This window comes from Syngnathus scovelli, chromosome 13 (genome assembly GCF_024217435.2).
Source record: "Syngnathus scovelli strain Florida chromosome 13, RoL_Ssco_1.2, whole genome shotgun sequence".
Classification (NCBI taxonomy): Eukaryota; Metazoa; Chordata; class Actinopteri; order Syngnathiformes; family Syngnathidae; genus Syngnathus; species Syngnathus scovelli.
Window position 1 is genome coordinate 4,455,852 of NC_090859.1, and position 21,506 is coordinate 4,477,357.

The 21,506-nt window shown below is 43.3% G+C and overlaps 1 protein-coding gene across 2 annotated transcripts in view; it reads right to left on the bottom strand.

The window, feature by feature from the left end:
- il6st (interleukin 6 cytokine family signal transduce) overlaps positions 1-21,506 on the bottom strand; it is a 36,229-nt gene that overhangs the window by 6,216 nt on the left and 8,507 nt on the right. For both annotated transcript variants that reach the window (XM_049738450.2, XM_049738451.2), the window contains 3 exons: positions 7,313-7,414; positions 2,737-2,880; positions 1,968-2,111 (listed from right to left, as the gene is read on the bottom strand). In XM_049738450.2, coding sequence (XP_049594407.1) covers positions 1,968-2,111; positions 2,737-2,880; positions 7,313-7,414 — 390 coding nt within the window. The remainder of the gene's footprint in view (positions 1-1,967; positions 2,112-2,736; positions 2,881-7,312; positions 7,415-21,506) is intronic.

Below are 21,506 nucleotides of genomic sequence, written 5' to 3' on the forward strand. Positions count from 1 at the left end.
AAATTATAGCTACTCCTATAATGTAAAGTAAATATGCCATGTGCATTTAAAATATATTTAAAAAAAAACAAACACAAAAAAATCAATGTTTTCAATGTTCTGACATTTTTACATAAAGACCTATCATAGCTGCCAATGTTCAGTCCATCCAAGTGTCGTTTTAATGTCACTTAAAGAAAAAAACGCTTGTGTCCATTAACTCCAAAATATTGAGGTGCTCATAGTCATATTTTCCGAGACCTTTGTGAGCATGAGTAAAGATGCGTATGCGAATTTTGGTGACGACAGATAACAGTTTCCTAACTGTCCTGTTCAAACCTATGGCAAAAGCTTGCGTTCTGAAAATGTAATCTTTCTTATGCGTTCTGAAAATGTAATCTTTCTCATCCGAATTGCCAGTGTTCTGCCAGGTGCAAAGCCAGCATTTCTACTTATTACAACTAGGGGTAAAATCAGTGGTGGTCCATCCATCTATATCGCTTGTCCCCACGGGGATCGCGGGCCTATCCCAGCAGTCATCGGGCAGTGGGCGGGGGTCAGCCAATCGCAGGGCACACAGCGACGAACAACCATTCGCACTCGCACTCACACCTAAGGGCAATTTGGAGTGCTCAATCGGCCTACCAAGCATGTATTCGGGATGTGGGAGGAAGCTGGAGTGCCCGGAGAAAACCCACGCAGGCACGGGGAGAACATGCAAACTCCACAAAGGGAGGGCCGGACGTGGAATCGAACGCGTCCGTACCGTCCTAGCTGTGAGTCGGACGCGCTGACCAGTGCGCTAACCCGACACCGAGCCGCCCTCAGTTCATTCGTGTGTCATTCGTGCAAAATCCTTTCAGAATAGCACGTTAAGACGGAGCTGCAATTGGAGGTACAATCAGTGGTCGCAATTCATTCTTTGTAATTTCTGCCAAACCATTTTAACAACCCACAGTATTATTAGGTAACCATTGAATGTTGATCTCGGCCAAATTAACAGCCTTAACTAATAGAGCACCTGTGAGGCGGAGTGATATATGTAAAGTTAAAAGTTCCAGTGTTGTTGTAAAGCGTATTGTCTGTCACTCATGACTAGTACAATTAATCTGATTGGTTAGATTTCACATTTTTATAATCAGCACTAATATTTGGATAGATTACATGAATGAAATTGGATAATTTGCTGCAGCAACCTTCATGATATTGCCGTGGCACTTTGCTTGGAAATTAGTGGCTACGTTTACATAGACAACATTTCTTTAATCTGATCAGATTTCGGGTTAAAATTATGATCGGATCCATTGTTTTCATGGACACAGAAAATATTGATACGAATAAGATTTGCATGTTTATGCTTCACACTCTCAAGCGGAAAAAAGCATTTTGACATGCGGAGATTGACCAAATATACCAGAAATAGTAGAAGAAGAAGCCGTTGCAACTTCCATGTCAACAAAACATTACTTTTCATTTCTATTTTAAAGGTTAATATTTTTCCCCATTTGCGCTAAGTTAACACTTCTTAATGGAGCTGCAATGTAACCTTCAGGAGGACAATTCTTGCACCCGCCATACATTTCGCTCTTTCGCTTCTACTAGCGCTTGGGAATAACAGAAACGCATATACAGACGTCACAGACATGCAAAGTGAAGAAGTTGTATTCAGACATCTCGGAAAAAGTGTTTTCACGCGTGCTGTTCGGATTATCAATCGACATCAAAATAAAATCTTGATTGGAATGGGTTTGACTGGGGCTGAGTATTCTGAATGTGGTGTGCACATAAAGCATTTTTATTCTCATCAGGCTTTCAATCCAAATAAATGCCTCCATGTAAACATAGCCACTGTTTCAGAGCAGCAATATGAATAACGAATCTTCTATTTTGATAAATACTTATAGAAGTATTACTGATGTATTTGAAACATGCAAATTAACAAGCTGAAGTGCCTTAAGAATGTTTGTGCAACAGATGATCCCACTCACCGTATCTCTGGGTAGTAAAAGAGTGGTTTGTGCCATTTGTTGAGCCTCCATTGGTGGTTGCCCTGATCCAGGCATCATACTTGGTGTTAGCTGACAGTGAAGTCAGCACATATGAGGTTACGTTAGCAGGAACAGTGATTGTTGCTAATGAGGGAAAACAGATTTGTGGACAGTTTTTAATACAAGAAAAGTACATGTACACTCCCCTACTGAAGAATTAGATGATTAAAAATGTCGGTTTGCCATCAAAAGAAGATTATGAAACAAAAGCGATATTTATAAGTATTTGCAACTGAATGTGATACACAACTTATAAATAGTGAATAGTTTCTCGGCCTCTGTAATTCACAGAAAATCTTGAATTTGCTCTATTTATGGGTCAAAGCAATTATGACTGGCGTCGTCTGGTGGAATGAGTGCTATTTTAAACTATTTTTTTAGGCAGACAGGGAAAGGTTTTTACCTAATGTACATGTTTCAGCTACTTCCTGTAACCTTCCTCAGAAGCATCACAAGATGACGCTTGTGGGCCGTTCCCAGTTTTACATTTCAGTGTGCTTGTGGCGCAAAATGCAAATGTTGACTCTTGAACTGCGATGTGAATCTGCTATTTTCGAGCCTTGCTCTTGTCTCATATTACTTTCTTGACTTGCAACCGAAAGATTTCAAGCAAAAATAAAGATTTGTTCCAATACATTTAAGGGAGAAAATTACAAAGAGATGTGCAAAACTAATTAGTCTAATTCAGGAAGCTACCACAAATACATACAGAATTCAGTTCCACTTGAATAGAAAATTGTGTAGTTTGTGATAAAGCCTTGTCGTTGATTTTGAGGAATTTCATTCCAGACAAGCTCTGCTTCATTTCGTCCTGGTTTACCATTCAGTCGAACAGAGGGGCCTACCAAAGGAGCTGGGAAAAAAAACAGACCATCAACACAATGTAACCAAATTTATTTAATGCTAATATTAATCATATTTGTGGAAAAAGAGCATACTATATTTTCTGGATTATGAATCGCATTGTTTTTTTTCATAGTTTGGCCCGGGGCGTGACTTATGCTCAGGAGAAATTATGTGAAATTACTAACACATTATTACTTGATCAAATACATTACTTACTCACTAGTACAAATCGGATTCGGTTGAAGTTGGGACATTGTGTAAAATGTAAATAAAACCAAAATACAACGATTTGAAAATCCTTCTCAACCCATATTCAATTGAATACATTACAAAGACAACATATTTAATGTTCAAACTGATAAACTTAATTGTTTTTTGCCAAATAATAATAAACTTCAAATTTCATGGCTGCAACACTTCCAGTAGAAGTTGGGAAAGGTGGCAAAAAATACTGAGAAAGCTGAGAAAAGCTCATCAAACAGATATTTGGAACATCCCACATGTGATCAGGCTAATTGGGAAAAGGTGGGCACCATGATTGGGTATAAAAGAAGCCTCCCCAAACATGCTCAGTCATTCGCATGCAAGGATGGGGTGAGGTTCACCACTTTGTCCACAACTGCGTGAGAAAATAGTTTAACAGTTTAAGAACATTTCTCAATGCAAAATTGCAAGTAATTTAGAGATTTCAACATCTACGGTCCATAACATCATCAAAAGGTTCAGAGAATCTGGTGAAATCACTGCACGTAAGCGCCACGGCCAGAAACCAAGACTGAATGACCGTGACCTTCGATCCCTCAGACGGCACTGCCTTAAAAAACGACATGAGTGTGTTAAGGATATCACCAAATGGGCTCAGGAAAACTTCAGAAAACCACTGTCAGTAAATACAGTTCATCACTACATCAGTAAGTGCGGGTTAAAACTCTACCATGGAAGGCAAAAGCTGTTTATGAACAACATCCAGAAACGCCGCCGGGTTCTCTGGGCGCGAGCTCATGTAAAATGGACTGATGCACAATGAAAAAGTGTTTATTTGAAAAATAAAATAAAGTTTATGAGTTTGAGCATTAAATATGTTGTCTTTGTAGTGTATTCAATTGAATATAGGTTTAAAAGGATTTTCAAATCATTGTATTTTGTTTTTATATACATTTTACACAATTTCCCAACTTCAACCGAAGCCGGTTTGTACATCACTTCACCTGTTATTTTCACACTAAACCGCATGAGGCCGCTCTAGGCCTGTGGAATAATTGGAACTGCAACTGACGAGGAGTCTGACCTCAGCGCCGCATATATTTCTGGAGTCATCGGAGTTGTTTACAAGTGATGCCAGAGGACGAAGATTTGGATGGTTTGGAGTGACACAGATGGTTCGATAAACTTGTTATTTACTATGTTATAGTTATTTGAATAACTCTAAATATGTTATGTCAGGCACGTTCTCAGTTCCTCATTTATGTGTTTATGTGCAGCCTTGGCGGAGTCCAACCCTCACTGGAAACACATCCGATTTACTGCCGGAAATGCGGACCAAACTCTGGCATTGATGATACAGGGACCGAATGGATGGACGGATGGATATATATACATAAATGAAATAAAAATAATGTAAATTAGTTTGAAGTTCACATACTGTAAGTTACAGTAAGTTAAGGAATGTATGTACTGTATTTTCTGGACTATAAGTTGCAGTTTATTTGATAGTTTGGCCGGGGGTGCGACTTATACTCAGGAGTGTGTGAAACTATTAACACATTATATCATTTCACATGTTATTTTCACACTAAACCGTGGAATAATTGGAACTGCAACCGACGATGAGTCTGACGTAAGCCACATAGGAGAGGAAGCACTGCATCTTCTACCTCCGGAGTTAGTGGAGTTGTTTAAAAGTGACACAAAGGATGAACATTTCATTGGATTTAGTGATTTGGAGTGACACGGATTGTTTGGTAAACTTGTTAGCATGTTATTTACGCTATAGATATCTGAATATGTTACGTCAGACACGTTCTCAGTTCGTTGTTTGTGTCATGTAACAATAGCACACCGTACAATTATTCAGCCTGTTTTTGCCTCTATTGTATTTTTATTTTAAATTGCCTTTCAAGATGACATGTCTGTTCTTGGTGTTGGATATGATCAAATTTCCCCCAAAAATGCAACTTGTACTCCAGAGAGACTTATACGTACGTATATGTCTTTTCCTTCTTTATTACACATTTTATGGCTGGTGCGACTTGTACTCTGGAGTGACTTATAGTCCGGAAAATAAGGTACTTAAAATGTAATGTCCTTTGATTGGTTTATCGGGTCTACATACGCCTGTATATTACATCCCTGTGTGGCAGAAGCCACACAAAGCAACTTTGCAGATTTTGGAATTCAGTCCACACAAAAGGTACACCTTATTAAAAGGCGCACCTTTGTTTTTTGAGGAAATTAAAGGCCTTGAAGTGTGCCTTATGGTGTGGAAAATACGATAGTTATATCAGATGAATTGCATCGAAGGTGCTGTATTATTCTCGTGGAACACAATAATGTGTTAAATGCATTTGTTAACTTCTCGCTAACGCTAGTATTACCTCACTGGTTAACTTGACTGCAGTGCTCGTTTACTTAACTTCTCGCTAACGCTAGTATTACCTCACTGGTTAACTTGACTGGAGTGCTCGTTTACAAGACATGTTTATAAATATTGTGAGGGGATTTATTTTGTTACCTGTTATGTATAGTTGCATGGACAAGTCTTCTGCCATTATATTTTTACTCAATCAAAAAGTTTGGGGCAAAAATAAACTCTACCTCTGCTAAAAAACTACAAATATGTCCGACCGGAAAGGGAGGTGCACGTCTTGTGGCTTGGAGGGAGTGGGGTGTGAAGTATGTCATTTGCATTTAAAGAATGCCTTGCTCTGAGATAAAAGAGCGACCTGTGATGCTATCAAAATGGGGAATTCAGACAAAAGCATCGCTGTTACATTTTATATAGACCGCAACTGAATGAGTAAAACGTAAAACAGAAGAATTTATAAACACGATATGTAAGCTGTAAGGAGTTATCATTGGTGTTTTGGCTGTGAAACGAATTAAACGAACTACGGTATTTTCCGCACTATAAGGGGCACTTAAAAACTTAAAATTTACTCAAAAAAAACACTGTGCGCCTTATAATGCAGAGCGCCTTATATATGGATCAATTGATGAATTTGTTGATCCATACTGGTTGTAAACCGCGCTCTGCCAAAATGTTTCAGTACGTTTTAGTACGGCAAGTAAATTACAAGGTCGCATCGCTTTCCAGCATTACGGCAACCGTGGTCAGGGGGCGTCACTGAATAGCTGTTGTACCCGTGAGGCTATTTCATTTAAAAATAGGCTGTTCCGTTATTGTTTTCAAGCACGTTTACGGATCAATATCCAACAGAAACACAAATAAGCAGCACCAATGTGTTAAATCAGTCTTTACTCAGTTCCTATCACTATATGGGAGAGAGTTTGAGAAACGTTTACATGGGGCTGCCACGACACTTTGCTGAGGCTCATGGGAGTCTGCAAGCTGAGGCTCATAGGAGTTTGCGGGTGGCTAATGCTATAATGATAGCTGCTATATGCACGAGGCTATTTCAATTCAAAATAGGCTGCTCCGTTAATGTTTCGAGTAAATTTACGGATCGATATGGAAGGGAAACACAAGTAAGAGTACCAATGTGTTAGATCAAACTTTAGTCAGTTCCTATCATTTTATAGGAGATAGTTTGAGAAACGCGATTGTTTACAGAGGGCTCATTTATTGGCTAGTGGATGCATACTGCAACCCTAGTCAACCTCAGTTTGTTGCAGTATAGCTTCTATTTTATGCGCCTTTTAATCCGGTGCACCCTATGTATGAAATAATATCTAAAATAAAAAAATCAATGAGGGTGCGCCTTATAATCCAGTGCGCCTTATGGTGCGAAAAACACGGTACACTGTATTCTTACAGAAAAAAAAAAAAAGTGTATTCTTATGGAAATATTTAACGTACAAAGTAAGTCCTGGAACGAATAAAATTTTTATGTAGTGGTTTGTCTGTACAGGCTTTATAGAGTCTCTACCTGATTGCGTTGACTGAGCCCCCAATCCCTTTTTTATTTTTATTTCTCAACCCCTATCCTTTTTTTATTTTATTTTTTAACATTATTATTATTTTAGTTTACTGTTTTAACTGTGTTGCGTTTTGATCGAATGCATTCATGAGCATCCTTGGGTTTGAATTTTGGGTTTGAAATGTTTGGAGGCAAGACTTGTATCTGTTGTTTGATGACATTTGTAAACTCCACTAAACAAAGTTGATTAAAAAAAAAGAGAGAAATCTGAACTGTACTGACATGTACTGCCTGGTGGAATTGTCAATTAACATTTAAGAAAAGGTGATTATGCAGTCTTACCTCGTTCCTCGAGAAAAGCTTCTACTCTTGCTGGTTTTCCTGTCCATCCAGAATATATGGGATACACAGATATGTTGTAGCAAAGAAACTTCTCTAGGATGCCTATGTGTAAGAGAAGTAAAGTGAAACATGTTAAGTTAACACTATTGGAAAATAGGCAACAGTGAGATAGAATTTTGACTTTGACATGTTTTTAATGCCTTTATTTATCAAACTCTTTCGAATAAATGCGGAGACTGAGTGGTCATCTCTTAATAGAAAAAAAACAATCCAGCAATTTTGGACGAGTGTTAAAAACAACACATTGATTTATGTAAATGTTGTGTGGCTACCGTCACACAGGAACGTAATATGTAATATGTAACATAATCACATAATGATCAATAATGAGGAAACAGAAGTGGTTAATAGCTTTGTACTCCTTCGGTCACGTATCAATCGCAATGGAGGCTCGACAGCAGAGATCAAGCGTCGATTAGCGCTGGGGCGTACGGCCATGGTAACCATGAACCAAGTATGGAAGTATGAAAGTGTTAGGGTTGACAAATGATCTTGATCGTATGATTTTGTTGGAATGTAGACTACAATTATTAACTTTGTTTAAATCTTTCAGCTTTCCTTGATTCTGGGAAGTTTAACCATTCAGTTGTTGAAACTTTCCAAATAGTGTGGAAACATTCTTGCTTAGTTATCTAAAATGCTCCACCAGTTTTTGTTTACATTAGATCGTAAAACACCCCCTGCTCTGATCTCACCAGACGCCGGGGGTTTCATCAAATCTGTCACCCCCACCCTGCTTGTTCTCAATAAATTTGATCTTGCAAGAATCCAAAGTCAGACTTCGTTCGAATGTTGCTGTATTCACAGTGCCGAACGATTTCTCCACTTGCAAGTGCTTAAAGGGCATACTGTCTCCCGTGTGGTTCTTGCAAATAAGTTAGAGTGAACACCACGCTAACAGAAAGGACATCTCAATCACGACCAAACGAAGGCTGATCATAGCCATCATGTTCCCAATTGCAACATATAGTGTTGGAGAAGACTTCTACGGATTGCGTGGACAGCTAGGGTCAGCAACAAAGCTGTTCTGGAGCGCATCAGCACAGATATCTCCCTGGAGGGCAAGATCACGAGGCAGAGGCTTACGTATTTTGGGCACGTGATGAGGGCCAATTCTTTGGAAAAGGAGATGCTACTGGGAATAGTTAGTGGCAAAAGGAAGCAAGGAAGACCGAAAACCCATTGGCTAGACACCATCAAGAAAGAATGAGCATCGAGCAACTGAAAGAAGCCATGAACAACAGGCGTATCCAAGGGTCGGACACGACTGAACGGATGAGAAGAAGAAGAATATGTAGACCTGATGAATCAATCAGAGGACATTACATTTTACATAGACTGGGGCGGTAACCCAATAAGACAGGCATGTCAAACTCAGTTTGGCTCTGGGGCCGGACTTTCTGTTCTCAGGTGGGCTGGATCAGTAAAAGAATGTCAACTCCAAATATTTTGCTTTGTTTTTCAGTACTATGCTTTATCATTCAGCCTACATTTGTAGCCTACCCTACATATTATAATCACGGATGACAAGGAATCTTTTCTAAGCACAACACATTTTTTTCACAAACAATGAAAAAAAAAAATGATTTCATGGTTCACTGGTTTATTTTAACAATGAAGTGAATGCAGTTTTACACCTGAACCAACTCACCACACTTAACAAACTCAAGTGGGAGCTATGAAAAAAATATTCTCGCCTTAATTGTCGTACTGCCTTGAAATAAATAAAAAAAGAAATACAAAATAAAAGTTATAGCAGTGCATGCTTATACTACATCCGATCAAACTACTAGGCTGGGCCTACTGAAGCTGAGAATATACTGCACAATATTAACTGTCTTTAGTATGAAACCAGATTAATCTTATTTTTAATGATCTGTATTAATGAGTGCAAACAAATTTTGTGTCATCACATTTTTTTCTCTTTCACTGCACTCCTGCAGTCTACTTGCTGCTGCTGGCTCCTGAAACTTGGGATCTTTTTGCCTTCACAAGTGTATCAATATTGGGTGTCAAATCCTGAGTAGCAGCACATTTAACAATATCATTCAAGTGTTTATTTGTTAACCTTGAGTGCTGCTTTGTTTTATTATTGTTCATTACGGAGAAAACCTGTTCACAAAGATAAGTAGTCCCAAACATGGATAGAACGTTTGCAGCCATGGCTGTTAATTTGGGGTAACCTGGCACGAGATATTGATAAAACGTATCCAATCCCACGGACCCAAATTTATCCTTCATAGCGGAATCGCACTGCAAGTCAATAAGCTCGAGTTGAATGTCAGCTGGCATATCAGAAGGCTTCACTGTAAATGGCGAGCGAAAAAAGCCAAATTTGTTCTCAAGTTCACTGAATACCTGAAACCTCTACTCAAACTCTCGCAGAAAATCTGTTATGTTGTCTTTATATTTTTTCAAATCATTATCGGGACGGTCCGGTTCCTCCGGACGAACAGCTGTGAGACAAGAGAAATGCGCAGAGTAACTTCTGTAAATAAATAATGCTCAGTCCATTTTTCCTTGAAAACTGCACTCCGTGTCCACTTTTCTTTGTTTTGACAGTGCCATTTTGGGAAGGGTGTGTTGACCGATAACTTGTGGTAAATTGTGAAGCAAGATTGACGGTTTGGTTTTAGTACTAACTCGTGTCAATGCCGCTGGACGTGAGCTCTTTTACACATTTACTGCCCTCCCGTGGCTGGAGGGAGCACTTAGTTTGTATTTATTTTAAAAAATCATAACTTGTGATAGAAATGACCTAGAGACTCGCTTCTTTTTTTGACATACTCAGAAATTTATGCCGGGCCGGATTAAATGATCCAATGGGCCGGATCCGGCCCGCGGGCCGTATGTTTGACATGCCTGCAATAAGAGGACTGTACGTATACCTCCGCCACCATTGACAACTAAATACCGTATTGGCCCGAATATAAGACGACCCTGATTATAAGACGACCCCCTTTTTCAAGATTCAAGTTTGAAAGAAGACTTTTTGAGCACCAAATTAAAATTTTATACAAAAAATGATTACATCTGAAACAAATGATTATAACAATTTATTCGAGAGAAAAAGCATGTTATTTTGCCTCATTCAAATCATGTAATTGTAAATAAACCAAGCTACAAATGTAAATAATCAGAATCAGAATCAGAAAACCTTTATTGTCATTCTACATAGTACAATGAAATTGGAGACCTCCATCCAGTGCATGAGGTAGATACGAGTAACATAGTCAAGTAATCGACTAATAGAAAAGTAGATGAATAATCGGAAACAATAGTGCGGACAAAGTGCAGTAGTAGTGCAGGAGGAAAGTGTCATCAGTGTCGGCTGGAGTTGAGGGCGGCTATGGCTTGGGGAAAGAAACTATTTTTGAGTCTGTTTGTCCTGGTCTTCATTTGCCTGTAGCGTCTTCCAGAGGGCAACAGGTCAAACAGGGCGGAGCCAGGGTGGGAGCTGTCCGCTGAGATGGCCTTAGCCCTGCTGAGGCAGCGGGTAGTGTAGATGTCCGTAAGGGAGGGGAGAGGGCGGCCGATGATCCTCTGGGCTGCCTTCACCACTCTCTGCAGCTTCTCCCTGTCAGCGGCGGTGGAGCTGCCGAACCATACTACGATGCAGTAGGTCAGTAGACTCTCAATGGAAGATCGGTAGAAGGTCAGCAACAGGTCGGTGTTGAGGTTGTACCTCCTGAGGACTCTCAGGAAGTGTAACCGCTGCTGAGCCTTCTTGACGATGGTGGTGATGTTCTCTGACCAGGAGATCCGGTCAGAGATGTGGACGCCCAGGTACTTGGTGCTGTGGACCCTCTCCACCTGCTCACCGTTGATGAAGAGGGGAGTTGGCTCAGGGCTGTGCCTTCTGAAGTCTATGATGAGCTCGTTGGTCTTCTTGGTGTTCAGAGCGAGATTGTTCTCAGAGCACCAGTCGACCAGCTCCAGGACCTCCTCTCTGTAGGCTACCTCATCGCCATTGGAGATGAGACCGACCACAGTGGTATCGTCGGCGAACTTGACAATCCGGTTGTGGTTGTGAGCCGGTCTGCAATCGTGAGTGTAGAGGCAGAAGAGGAGGGGGCTCAACACACAGCCCTGTGGGGAGCCGATGCTCAGCGTACGGGTGGAGGAGAGGCGGGAGCCAACTCTCACAGCCTGGAGTCGGTTGGTCAGAAAGTCATTAATACAGGCACATGTGAGAGAGGGGAGTCCGAGAGTGTCCAGCTTTGTGGTGAGTCTGTCCGGGAGAATGGTGTTGAATGCCGAACTGTAATCCACAAAGAGCATCCGGACATAGCTCTGCTGCTGCTCCAGGTGGTTCACCGCACAATGGAGGGCTACGGCGATGGCGTCCTCTGTGGATCTGTTGGTCCGGTATGCAAACTGGTGGGGGTCGAGGTGTGGGGGAAGATAATCCTTGATGTGCTGAAGAACCAGCCTCTCAAAGCACTTCATGATCACCGGAGTGAGGGCCACTGGTCGGTAATCATTCAGGCTAGAGATGGCCGACTTCTTCGGCACTGGGATGATGGTTGAGGTTTTCAGGCAAACCAAGCTACTTGCAAACAGCTGAGATAATTGCATGCATATGTTACAATGTCAACATCAAAGTGACAAGGGTGTGAACAGTGCGAGTCTAGGCCCTAGAGTAGACTCACATCCTAGACTTTAGGGCAGATATTGGCAAACTACGGCCCGCGGGCCACATCCGGCCCACGGGTCCGTTTAATCCGGCCCGCCAAACCTGATTAATTGTATTATTAAAAATGTTTTGGGGTCATTTTCCCTGCAATGACTGTTTCCCCAGTAGATGGGGAACCGCCCGCCCGTGCATTTACTCCCGGAAGCCGTGTCAGAAAGCTCAGTGTACACTCACAAGTGCTTGTACGTACTAAGTAGTATGGACCCGGCGCACTCCGCGCTCAATTTCTATCAGTGCCGAATTTTGAGTGCGGGCTGTGACGATAGCATTCTCGTAATTTGCGCACTGAGCTTTCAGATACAGTTTTACGCTAAAGCCACCAACAAACCTTCCCCTGAAATATTTCCATTAAAATGAGTGGCCCAAGGAAAAGAAAGGTGGACTCTGAGTGCCAAGTGTTTAAAAACGAATGGACGACAAAATATTTTTTTGCTGAAGTCCGATCAATGTCGGTTTGTCTGATATGCCAAGAAACGGTTGCAGTATTCAAGGAGTACAATATTAGCCATCACTTTGCTACAAAGGAATGCTAACTACGCTAGCAGTCAACACATGAACGGCCGGCTACAGCGGAGAGGTTGACAGCTACTTTGAAGACTCAGCAAAACTTTTTTCACCGACAAACTGCGGATCAAAAGTCAAGTACAGAGGCAAGTTTTTGATGCACCACCTGTTTTCGACTAATCTTAACTTAAAGTTTTTAAGGCTGACTTTAAGGAAGTGTTTCCCGTTTCCTCACCTCTGTCACCAGGTGTTTGTGAGTGTTGGAATAATTTTAAGTGAAGCTTTGGCCTGCCAGACCTGGAGGCCTCGCCTTTACGAGTTTATCTTTTCCTTTTATCTAGGTTCTTCCTTTTTTTTGATAGGGATGTCTTTTGATCCCTGTCAGCCATTTGTATCCTTCCTGTCCTTATGTTGTCTGTGTGTTTTGGTTCCCGTAAGAGGCCTTCACTAACAATGAGCAGGGCTTAACATGATCTTTGTTTGATTCACAGGAACTTCATTCCTTTTATTTAGTGGTAGGTTTGGTTCATAGCTTGTAGTTTATCAGACCTGTTTTTCTTTGTTAAAGGTTACATACAGTTAGAAGTAGTTGCATAAAAGTTATCCCATATTTACTCAATGTTTGTTTAAGGAACTGCATACCGGTTACCTCACGTTTGCTTAATGTGTGTTGAAATGTTTAGGACAAGTTACTTATTACTATTGTGTGTTAATTACCAAGTAGATAAAGTTAGCAAAGATCTAGTTGCATTTGTTCCACAGCAAAGCGGCAATCAACGTGCGTCAGGGTATTTGTTGACCCGGGTCGAGGAAGAGTCAGCCAACTGAGGGAGGACAGCTGGGGACGGCCTCTGCGGGGGGTCACGAGCCAACAACGAAGTGCTAATTCACATCACACTACATTCTTTTGCTAATCAGCGTTGCTACAGACACAATCCCCCCTCCCTTTAGTGTAGCAACGCCTCTGTAACCAGGGCAACCATAACATTAAAAAGAGGGGCACGTGGAGGAAGGACTCAGAACTGATGGAGGTTGTAACTGAGATTGCTTTCTCTATCGTTCTCCTCGCGAGTAAACCTGTTCTGGTTGTCTTCTCCTCTTCATTCCAGCGAGTGATTTAATGTCAAATCGTATTTAGACCCAACAGTGAGTTAAAGCTCTGCTCTGATTTTCAGCTATCCGTCACCGTGTTGCCGTTTTGATTTCTTTATTACTTTGTTTAGATGTATTCTTTCACTGATTCTTGAAGATAATGTATTTAGTCAGGATGTTTGCCGTTTGATGTGATTTCGCCTCATAAGATAAACATTTTTTATAAATCTGACCTGCAGGCGCTGAAGTGATGGATACTGTTATTCATAATAACAGTGTCGTATTTAATGAGAATCACTGATAGTAGTTTTTGGGTGAAATATTTTATTTAATGCTATTAATGAATGCATTTGTTTTCAAAAAGCTTTTTTTGAATATCCATGCTTTACTACCTACTAAAGGCCAAAACCTTTTATGCAATGACCTTTACATGTCGTTTATATTACTTCACACAAACACCACATCCATCTCCTCCTGGTTCAGCCCCCTCGTCAAAATTTAGAACCCAATTCGGCCCGCAAGTCAAAAAGTTTGCACACCCCTGCTTTAGTGTCTTAAACTTAACTCTTTGGTTGGCAGCACTCCTCATCTGTTAAGCCTCTGATACTATGGTTGATTCTAACAGATCAACATCTCTCCATTTACACTGCAATTGCATTGGCAGATATCTGATACATACCGTATTGGCCCGAATATAAAACGACCCTGATTATAAGACAACCCCCTCTTTTTCAAGACTCAAGTTTGAAAAAAGACTTTTCGAACACCAAATTTAATTATATATCTGAAACAAATGACTATCACAATATATTTGAGAGAAAAAGCATGTTATTATGCCTCATTCAAATCATGCAAAAACTGTCTATCACATCTTAATACCTGAACATTTTAATATGTAAACTAAAGTGCAATCATATTTGTAAATGAATGGCTTCTGGTTTTTGAAATGTAAATAAACCAATCTACTGTGATAAAAGAACAAAATTGCAATAACTGCATTAACCATCAAAGGGAAGTCTAACTGTAACTGTAGTCTCGAAACAAATCTGAATAAGGAAAATCATTGCAATAAAATAATGCAAACTGTTACCGCTATTGTTGGGGAGCCTGAGGACTGTATAGAGGGTTGGCTCGGATGGTTATGCTCTTTTCGACCCCGGGTGTCGGTCAGAACACAGGAGGGAAGACGTGGTTCAGTTTTGATTGCTTTACTGAATTATTGGCAAAAAACTATAAGGCACTGTGGCTCATAGGGGCATACAGGAAAACTGGCAAAAGGGTATAGGCACACGCTTGGTCGTAAGGATGTGAGAGCAGGTGTGTGTAGTGTACATAAGTGAGTCTTTGGGTGTGTGAATGTGATGGGTGTGTGTGTGTGTGTGCGTGTGTGTGTGTGTGTGTGTGTGAATTTTTGATGTAAAGCGGCTTTGAGTGTTTAGAAAAGCGCTATATAAAATCGATCTATTATTATTATTACGAGGGTTGTGTGACGTCAGAAGTTGAGCGTTAACATTCTGTCTGTTGCAGAATCACACAGACACACCCCACAAACCAGTGACGTGCGGTGAGGTTCATGACTGGTGAGGCACTGACGTCACCCCCCCCCCCCCCCTCACAAAAAAGGTTGGGGAACGCTGCTCTAGTGTGGCTTATTCATTATTTAATTTGAACTGTTTTAATTAAAATCTCATATCAGCAGTTTTTACACATAAAAACACTCAAAGCACATGGAATCAAAAACTTGTTTTCAATCGTGCGTACCACTCCGTTCCGAAGTCCCGTTGTCCGAATCAAACCTTTTAACTTTAAGTTGCTCTTCCGTTACTGATGACCTCCTGCTTCTACCAAAAATCCATAGTTGAAAATCGTTTGGACATGTAATCCTCCATTGTAATACGAAATGTAAAAACGGGGGGAAAAAAAAACGAATGTAAAACGAAATAAATGGATGACTGCTCAGTTGCGTACTGTAAATTTGCACTGGAGATCTCTTATTCTACAGGTAGGCGCATGAAACATCCCGGGATCACTAGCACCACCTGCCATAAGGCTGGAGAACCTTTTTTCGTAGCCTCCGTAAGGTCTCTTTTCAAAGCCGTTTTGTTCATCTTAAGAAACACGACGTTACAGACAGATGACAAAAAACACTAGATATTCAATACATCAGCTTAACTACAGAAATGTGTTAATCTAGCCACAGTGTTTGAACACTTAAACAGCGACATAAAGACAGAGAGCAGTTCTGTCTAACTGCATAGCCTGTCAACATAGGCAGCCGTGTGATTACGCAATCCTCAGAGGAGGCTAGACAGAAAGTTGGCTCCTCCGAGCGAATCGTCTTTGGTTTTAAAATAACTATAAAAACTCAGCGATTTTGGTTCAAAATGATACAAAACTATTGAAATTAAAAGGAAAATGACTCTATAATAAAAACAATTGAATTTGCTTTTCCCCTTTTCATGATGGCAGGGGTGGCGTAGCCTTCCTTGCCTCCTTTGACTGCACGTCCCTGATATATGTATCAGTGACGTGTAGTGAGGTTCATGAATGGGGAGGTAATGACGTCCCCCCCTCCCATTAAAATTTGCCCGACACCTAACCGTGTCTCAAAAAAAGTTGGGGATCGCTGCTCTAGAGTAGCGTATTCATTATTTAATTTGAACTATTTGAATTAAAATCCCATGTCAGCAGTCTTCACACATAAAAACACTCAATAAAGCACATGGAATCTGCTCCGAAGTCCCGTTGTCGGAATCAAACTTTTTAACTCCGGAGTTGGTCTTCCTTTGCTGATGACCTTCTGCTTCGATCGAAAATCCATAGTTGAAAATCGTTTGAGTTTGGATATGTAATCCTCCATTGTAAAACGAAATGTAAAAACGGTAAAAAAAAAAGTGAAACGAAATAAATGGACAACTGCTCCTCAGTTGTTCACTGTAAATTTGAACTGGAGATCACTTATTCTACACGATGGCGCATGAAGGATCCCGGGATCACGAGCGTCCCCTGCCATAAGGCTGGAGAACTTTTTTTCGTTGCCTCCGTTGGGTCTCTTTTCAAAGCCGTTTTGCTCATCTAAAGAAACAAGATGTTACAGACAGATGACAAAAAACACTAGATATTATATGGGTCAGCTTAACTACGGAAATTAGTTAATATAGCCACAGTGTTTGAACGCTTAAACAGCGACATAGAGACAGACAGCAGTTCAGTATAACTGCATAGCCTGTCAGCATAGTGATTAAGCAATCCTCAGAGGAGGCAAGGCAGGAAGTTGCCTCCTCCTAGCGCAGGGGTGGGCAAACGTTTTGACTGGCGGTCCGCCAGTCATAAATTTTGATCGGGGGGCCGAACCAGGAGCAGATGGATGCAGTGTCTGTGTGAAGTAATAGAAATGACATGTAAAGGTCATTGCATAAAAGGTTTGTACTTTTAGTAGGTAGTAAAGCATGGATATTCAAAAAAAAGCTTTTTGAAAACAAATGCATTTATTAACAGCATTAAAAAAATATTTCACCAAAAAACTACTATCAGTGATTCTCATTAAATACGACACTGTTATTATGAATAATAGTTTCCATCACTTCAGCGCCTGCAGGTCTGATTTATGAAATATGTTTATCTAATGAGGCGAAATCACATCAAACGGCAAACATTCTGACCAAATACATCATCTTGAAGAATCAGTGAAAGAATACTTCTAAATAAAGTAATAAAGAAATCAATAGTATTGTTGGTCTCCCTTTTTTGCTAGTGCATTATGGTCTGGAGTAAAATTTGTTGTGGTAATTCTTAGGATAGAGCCGAGGTGTCGGTCCGTTAACCTAGAGCTGTGACGGGCTTTGTTGACGTTCATGTGGCGGAACGTCTGCTCACACACGTAGGTCGAGCCAAATTGTCCTCTCTTTTTTTTTTTAAAACACTCGGTACTCAGTGTCCACCTTTCTTTTCCTCGGGCCACTCATTTTAGTGGAAGGATTCCAGGGGAAGATTTGTGGGTGGCATTAACGTAAAACTGTATCTGAAAGCTCAGCGCGCGAATTACGAGAATGCTGACGTCACAGCCCACACTCGAAATTTGGCACTAATGGAAATAGAGCGCGGAGTGCACCGGGTCCGTACTACTTAGTACGTACACGCACTTGTGAGTGTGCACCGAGGTTTCTGACACGGCTTCTGGGAGTGAATGCGCGGGCGGGCGGTTCCCCATCTACTGGGGAAACAGTCATTGCAGGGAAAATGACCCCAAAAAAAGTTCAATAATACAATTTATTCAGGTTTGGCGGGCCGGATTAAACGGCCCCGTGGGCCGGATGTGGCCCGCGGGCCGTAGTTTGCCCATGTCTGTCCTAGCGACTCGTCTTCGGTTTTACCGTAATAAAAATTCTGCAATTTTGGTTCAAAATGATACAAAACTACTGAAATTAAAAGGAAAATGACTTTATATTATAAAGTTTATTATAAAAAAATTTGATGAATATGACAATTGAATTAGTTTTTTCCCCTTTACATAATGGCAGGAGAGGCACGGCCTCCATTGCCTCCCCTGATATATATATATATATATATATATATATATATATATATATATATACATATACGCTCTCGCACGCGCTCTCGCACACGCTCTCGCACTCGCGCTCTCTCTCTCTCGCGCGTTTTTATATATTATATATATATATATATATATATATATATATATATATCTCCATCCATCCATCTTCTTCCGCTTCCGGGGTCGGGTCGCGGGGGCAGCAGCTTCAGGAGGGACTCCCAGACTTCTCCCCGGCCACTTCGTCCAGCTCATCCCGGGGGATCCCAAGGCGTACCCAGGCCAGCCGAGAGACATAGTCTCTCCAGCGCGTTCTGGGTGATTCCCGGGGTCTCCTACCGGTGGGACATGCCCGGAACACCTCCCCAGGGAGGCGTCCAGGAGGCATCCTGATGAGACCTCATCTGGCTCCTCTCAACGTGAAGGAGTAGCGACTCTACTCCGAGTCTCTCCCGGATGACCGAGCTTCTCACCCTATCTCTAAGGGAGAGCCCGGACATCCTGCGGAGAAAACTCATTTCGGCCGCTTGTATCCAGGATCTCGTTCTTTCGGCCACGACCCATAGCTCGTGACCATAGGTCAACCGGTAAATTGAGAGATTTGCCTTTTGGCTCAGCTCTCTCTTTACCACGACAGACCGGTACAGAGTCCGCATTACTGCCGACGCTGCACCGATCCGCCTGTCGATCTCGCGCTCCATCCTCCCCTCACTCGTGAACAAGACCCCAAGATACTTAAACTCCTCCACTTGGGGCAGGGTCTCATCCCCGATCCGGAGAGGGCATTCCACCCTTTTCCGATCAAGGACCATGGACCCGGATTTGGAGGTGCTGACCCTCATCCCGACTGCTTCACACTCGGCTGCGAACCGCTCCAGTGAGAGCTGGAGATCACGGCCTGAAGAAGCCAACAGCACCACTTCGTCTGCAAAAAGCAGAGACGCGATGCTGAGGTCCCCAAACCGGACCTCCTCAACGAGGCGGCTGCGCCTAAAAATTCCGTCCATAAAAATTATGAACAGAATCGGTGACAAAGGGCAGCCTTGGCCGAGTCCAACCCTCACTGGGAACGGATCCGACTTACTGCCAGAAATGCGGACCAAACCCTGGCATCAGTGATACAGGGACCCAACCGCCCTTATCAGTTGGCTCGGCACCCCGTACTCCCGAAGCACCCTCCACAGAACCTCCCGAGGGACACAGTCAAACACCTTCTCCAAGTCCACAAAACACATGTGGACTGGTTGGGCGAACGCCCATGCACCCTCGAGGATCCTGTTGAGGGTGTAGAGCTGGTCCACTGTTACACGGCCAGGACGAAAGCCACACTGCTCCTCCTGAATCCGAGGTTCGACCTCCCGACGGACCCTCCTCTCCAGCACCCCTGAATAGACCTTACCAGGGAGGCTGAGGAGTGTGATTCCCCTGTAATTGGAACACACCCTCCAGTCCCCCTTCTTAAAGAGGGGAACCACCACCCCAGTCTGCCAATCCAGAGGTACTGTCCCCGATGTCCACGCAATGTTGCAGAGGTGTGTCAGCCATGACAGCCCTACAACATCCAGAGCCCTTAAGAACTCCGGGCAGATCTCATCCACCCCCGGGGCCTTGCCACCGAGGAGTTTTTTAACTACCTCAGTGACTTCGATCCCAGAGATTGGAGAGTCCGCCTCGGAGTCTCCAGGCCCTGCTTCCACAATAGAAGGTGTGTAGGTGGAATTGAGGAGGTCTTCGAAGTATTCTCCCCACCGACTCACAACATCCTGAGTCGAGGTCAGCAGCACGCCATCCCCACTGTAAACAGTGTTGACGTTGCACTGCTTCCCCCTCCTGAGACGCCGGATGGTGGACCAGAATTTCCTCGAAGCCGTCCGGAAGTCATTCTCCATGGCCTCGCCAAACTCCTCCCACGCCCGTTTTTGCCTCAGCAACCGCCGAAGCCGCGTTCCGCTTGGCCATTCGGTACCTGTCAGCTGCCTCCGGAGTCCCGCAGGCCCGATAGGACTCCTTCAGCTTGACGGCATCCCTTACCGCCAGGGTCCACCGGCGGGTTCGGGGATTGCCGCCACGACAGGCACTGACAACCTTACGGCAACAGCTCCGGTCGGCCGCCTCAACAATGGAGGCGCGGAACATGGTCCACTCTGACTCAATGTCCTCTGTGGGAAAAGCTCTGCCGGAGGTAGGAGTTGAAGCTCTTCCTGACAGGGGATTCTGCCAGATGTTCCCAGCAGACCCTCACAGAGCGTTTGGGTCTGCCAGGTCGGACCGGCATCTTCTCCCACCATCGGAGCCAACTCACCACCACCATCAGTTGACAGCTTCGCCCGAGTGTCCAAAACATGCGGCCGCAAATCCGATGACACGACTACAAAGTCGATCATCGAACTGCGGCCTAGGGTGTCCTGGTGCCAAGTGCACACATGGACACCCTTATGTTTGAACATGGTGTTCATTATAGAAAATTCGTGTCGAGCACAGAAGTCCAATAATAGAACACCGCTTGGGTTCAGATCGGGGGGACCGTTCCTCCCAATCACGTTCTTCCAGGTCTCACTGTCATTGCCCACGTGAGCACTGAAGTCACCCAGTAGAACGATGGAGTCCCCAGAAGGAGCGCTCTCCAGCACTTCCTCCAGGGACTCCAAAAAGGGTGGGTACTCTGAGCTGCCGTTTGATGCATAGACACAAACAACAGTCGGGACCCGTCCCCCCACCCGAAGGCGGAGGGAGGCTACCCTCTCGTTCACTAGGGTTAACCCCAATGTGCAGACGCCCAGCCAGGGGGGGCAATAAGTATACCCACACCTGCTCGACGCCTCTCACCGTGGGCAACTCCAGAGTGGAAGAGAATCCAGCCCTTCTCGAGAGGGCTTGTACCGGAACCCAAATTGTGCGTGGAGGCAAGTCCGACTATGTCTAGTCGGAACTTTTCTGCCTCACACACCAGCTCGGGCTCATTTCCAGCCAGAGAGGTGACATTCCATGTCCCAAGAGCCAGCTTCTGCAGCCGGGGATCAGACCAGCAAGGTCCCTGCCTTTGGCCGCCGCCCAGCTTGCACTGCACCCGACCCCTTTGGCCCCTCCCACAGGTGGTGAGCCCATGGGAAGTGGGACCCACATTTCCTTTTTGGGCTGTGCCCGGCCGGGCCCCATGGGCGAAGGCCCGGCCACCAGACGCTCGCCTTCGAGCCCCGCCTCCAGGCCTGGCTCCAGAGGGAGGCCCCGGTGACCCGCGTCTGGGCGAGGGAAAACTAGATCCAATTTTCTTAATCATCATATGGGGTTTT